We start from the raw sequence: 4,873 nt of genomic DNA, 5'->3' as shown, positions 1-4,873 counted from the left end.
TAAAATAAAGTAGTTTTTATTTCAATTAAAAAGTGATCTTGTCACGGTAACATCACAATAGCAAAGTTCAATATATGTCATTTTGAAATTTGACAAAATTCCAGGCTCAAGAAATAACAGCACTATTGAACGTTTCAGGGTTCAAGCGTTAAAACTGTGTAGAGTCTAAATCCAAAATTAAGTTCCATTATCAGTTGGAGACTTGACTCAAATTCAAGTACACTAATTTGACTATAATAGACTATGCCACACAAGGGCAAACGAACTCAGAATAGCAAATTATCTTTGTGAAGACAGACTTTATGAGGCATGAGTAAGGAGTGTCTATCAATCATCAGAAGCCTTTGGAGAATTTTCAGGGGTCTTAAGAACTGTGGATGTCTCACCTTTGTGTTCCATAACAGCGGCTTTAAATTCCTCCACTATGGAGCCATCCTTGAACTTCAAGGCAAATGTTGAAAGACCACCTTTCCCTTCGCTGGCACTATTGAGGCAGGCAAAAGTAACACCCTTCTTGTCCATATTTGTGAGCTTCATATCAGGGTAAAGTCGTGCATTCAAAATCAATCTATAATTTCCCTTTGACCTCATAAGAAGTCTGGCTTTTTTGGTTTCACTGGCAACATTAACCTTCAGTTCTCCCTTTCCACGTTCCTTCCAACTTCCATCAGCAAACTCAAACAATACTGAGTCTGCATTAAAAACCACTTTCTCATTTTCCTCCCCGGTTTCAACTATAACCTCCTGCATTGCTAAACCACTTCCCTCATTCTTAGAAATAGCAGAGGCCCCAGATGCCCCCAAAAGAGAACTTCCATTGTTAGATAAACCAAGACCAAAAGGCTTATCACTTTTCAGTCCAAAAATAGAACCAGACCCTTCATTTGAAATGGAACCAAAGGAAAATGAGGAATTAGAAAATCCAGTACCAGCAAGACCTGTAAAGGCATTTTGGCTACTTGAGAGCAGTTGAAATGACTTCAAATGGCCACCTTCAGCACTTGGCTCTGCACTTTCAGCTTTGCTGTCCTTCTTATCCACATTGTCAGTGTTCTCATTCTTATCATCATCGTTTTCAGAATCCTTGCCATCCCCAGTTTGTTCTTTATCTAACTTGCTGGCACTCTCGTTGTGTGTAGCATCCTTCTTAGCCTCATTTCCACTTTCAGTGACATCCTTTTTTTGTTCTTTATCTACCTCAGATTTGTCATCAAAACTTTCCTTTTCTTCAGTATGCTCTTTGTTTGCATTGCTTTCTTCTGCAGCATCCTTACCTTCAGTAGGTTTATCCTCTGCCTCATCAGATTTGAACTCTGACTGCTTAGTTTTCCCATCTTCAGCTTTCTTGGAATCCTTAGCTATACCTTCACCACTTTTTGAATCATGTGAAACAGCGTTCTCACCAGCTGATTGTACTTCAGTAGTAATCTCAGCAGGATCATCACATGATTCAGTGGGAGCAACCAGGCGTATTCCAGCAAAAGGATTTGCAGAAGGAGCAGAATTAGTCTGTTTGCGACGAATTGTGACCATCCTTCTGGTTGCCAGAACCTCTTCACTGGCTCTCTTGAAAGTGCCAGTCTCAAGCTCGGGGGCATCTTCCTCATCATCAATGGGAGTGTCTCGAGTGAGCTCCCTTCCAGCAGCCCTTTTCTTTGTAGGTGGAAGGGCATTCTCAGCATCCCCCATTGAAGAATGAAAACAATAAATGAACTTCTAGTTTACCAAGTTGGAGCACGACAGTAGCTGCAATCAGGAAATTACAATTCTTTTATTATCTCCTCGTATGATGCATAATATGTATAACAAAATCACACACAGGATAAGTTATTAAGCCTCATAACAAGTTACACACTATAGGAAAACTACCATAAACTAAGAAAATACCAACCAACAAAAACATATGCAGATTAGAAATCCCATCTATATAAATTTAACAAGGTAACCATATTATTTTCTTCATAAGAAAACTACAGAAGGCTTAGTAAACACCAGCACCTAAATTATTCATGCTAAGTACATCTGCTCACATTATTTGTACCTTATAAATAAATTATAATAATTTGATACCATAGAGCATCACAAAATAACACAAACTAATGGGGGAGAATAAACGTCTCAAGAAAGCATTTGAAGCATAACATTACACAAGAACCGGTAAGTAAATATAACAATGTAAAATATAAAAGAATTGCAATTTATTATTTCAAAGTAGTAAATAGCTAATGTATTATTTGAATTCGACTAGTTTGTATTCGGTCTGAACATTTAATCGGTGTTACAAGATAAACAACTAACACCGATTAAGCATAACAAGATTTCAAATACCATATTTTCAGACGCTGCCTAGCTCTAAATTTTAAAGCATCAGTATACAGAACCCTAAATAATCTCATCTAATGTAGAAAGACACAAAATAAATAAATAAATAAATAAAAGCGAGAGAAGATTACATGAGGATTAACAGAAAAGAAAAACCATTGGAATCACAAAACCAATCAGAGGAATCTGGGAAACAAAAATACTGTTCCCAATAACCTGGGTGGCAAAAGTAATATGAATTATTTCTAGGAGAGGAAACATAAAAACTAGGGCAAATAGTAAAACAATAGCGAAAGGAACAATTCAAATGCTAAAAACGAAGGAACATAGAGGCAAAGGGTACTTACAGACAAAAAAATGAACAATAATTCGTACAATTCTGTGGGAATCTTTCGATTTCACGAATTGGCGAAACGAAAATCGTGATATTCTGTTACAACGGCGAGAAAAAAAAAAGAAGAAAAAAAGTAAAGATTAAAAATGAGAAGAAAAGATGTAAGAAGAAGGAATGAAGAGATAAAGAGTGGAGAGTGCAAACCCTAAAAACGATGAAGAGTGAGTGCGGAGAGAGGGAAGAGATAGCGGCAGCAATATACTTACATAGCTGGCACCAGTATCTCTCTCTCTCAAGGTGAAAAAAAAGTTCAGAATATAGACACGTGGCTTTTTTTATAACATTAACTCCTATATTATCTCATTATTATCTGTCTTTGAATAATACAGTAATTAATTAACTTAATAATAATAATAATTTGTAGTAATGTTCTCTTACTTAAGGATAAACATTTTGCCTTTAAAATAAATTAATTTTAGAATTTTATTAACGAATAATTTTTCTTTTGGTACATGGGAAAGTTAAGATGCGAGAAAGAAAGATGGGAACTATGAAGCAGTGGACGAATATGCTAAGTGCTAACAGAAATAGTTTGAGAACATTTGTTAAAATTTGGCAGCTAAAACATAATTTAAAAAACAAGAGAGGTATATCGAAATATTATTGATAGCTTTCTTTTACAAAAAAGTTGTGCATTACTTATGCAGTATATGGTAAAACTAAACTTAATTAATTAAAAATAGAAATTATGTTAAATTATCTATTTTTTAAAATTTAATAGAAATTGAGATAAAAACATATTTATAATAACTGATGAAAAAACATATATTATTTATAAAAAAATCCATATCATTGTAATTAATTTTAAAAAAAACCATCACAATCAATACAAATTAATGTCTTCTATGAAGAATATTTATAGAAGAACTAAAAGCACATTTTTAATAAAATACACTGGATGATATAAAATTTTAGAATCTAAAAACAAGACTCAAAACTTATTTTTTTCCTTTTTTTTTCATCTTATATATTCAGTATACGGGTTAAATAAAGTAATATATGCTTTTCCTGCAAACAAGTTTCTCTTTCGTGTGCTTATTTATCAATGATTTGATATTGTGTGTATATAGTTAAAAGGCTTAAATATATTATGTTATCTTTGTAATTTAGTATTTTTTTCAGCTTTGTCCCTCCAAATTATTTGTTCGTTTTAGTATTTGTAAAAAGTAATTGTTTTGTCTTTCATTGTTTTAGATAGCGTTTTTGTTTCATTATTCAAAGATATTTTTTATTATTCAAAGTGTTATCTAAAATACTTTATAAATTGTAAGTACTTTCTTAAGGCCATTAAGGTATTAATCCTTAAGCATGCTTCAAATAAGTTTTGATTATGTGATCATGTAAGAAAAAGATTTTGTTCGAAGAAGTAAAACTCAATTCGACGACCGTTACCTTGGGAGATTAGTCTCATGGCCAGTCATAGGAATACCTTTGTTTTTAGCAAAAATGATTCCAATAATTAAAATAATTATGATCAATACAATTTTTATGATTTGAATACAATGATATTTAAAATATTTTATTTTATTTTAGGAGGAGGATTTTTAAAGATATTTTAGCAAGACTAAAAAAATAAATATCCATTTATTTGTAAGAGATTCTCGACTTCGATGTCTATTTATTTATTATAAAATTATTACGATTAATTAGATATTTATTAATTTTAAAAGTATGTAAAAAAGAATAGAACTATAAATTTACTACATTTATTATTGACACTGCATTGATAAATATAAATGAAGATTTAAAAAAATATTTATTATCCAATCCAATTACAATAACAAATTACATCAATAAAAAATACTATTTAAAAATAGTTCATAGAAAGACTAACCTTTTACGATAGTGACGGTAATAGTACTTAGTTTTTATTTCCCAACTTCGCTTTAGTCTTTTAAAATTAATCCATTTTAATATCCGACTCCATGGTCAAACGGCCCAACCAAGCCACCCTATTTTATTTATTTACAGGATGAGCTATGAACTATCAAATTACGATCCTTTATAAGAAACCTAGCTTTATCCCATTTTGTTTTACGCGTTGTTTGTCAATCCACGAACGCACAAGTCCACGGAAAACATCACATTTTCAGAAAAGAAATGCAAAGACTAGGCCTAAATACCGGTTGCAAACAGCAAGTTGAAGAACACACGACA

The 4,873-nt window shown here is 32.2% G+C and overlaps 1 protein-coding gene across 1 annotated transcript; it reads right to left on the bottom strand.

Annotated features, from left to right (window-relative positions):
- On the bottom strand, positions 1 to 2,991 carry LOC114376079 (nuclear pore complex protein NUP50A-like). The gene is made up of 3 exons (XM_028333998.1): positions 2,861 to 2,991; positions 2,670 to 2,752; positions 1 to 1,746 (listed from the first exon to the last, which is right to left on the bottom strand). The coding sequence occupies exon 3, from the start codon at positions 1,687 to 1,689 to the stop codon at positions 328 to 330; it is 1,362 nt and encodes a 453-aa protein (XP_028189799.1). The 5' UTR covers positions 1,690 to 1,746; positions 2,670 to 2,752; positions 2,861 to 2,991; the 3' UTR covers positions 1 to 327.
- Positions 2,992 to 4,873: the final 1,882 nt, after the last annotated feature.

The sequence above is a fragment of the Glycine soja genome, chromosome 11 (genome assembly GCF_004193775.1).
Source record: "Glycine soja cultivar W05 chromosome 11, ASM419377v2, whole genome shotgun sequence".
Taxonomy (NCBI): domain Eukaryota; kingdom Viridiplantae; phylum Streptophyta; class Magnoliopsida; order Fabales; family Fabaceae; genus Glycine; species Glycine soja.
Note: the sequence above shows the minus strand (reverse complement) of the source record. Positions and strands in the feature narration are given on the sequence as shown.

Coding starts and splice junctions, on each gene's coding strand:
- LOC114376079 (XM_028333998.1), bottom strand. CDS start 1,689: ATGGGGGATGCTGAGAATGCCCTTCCACCTACAAAGAAAAGGGCTGCT.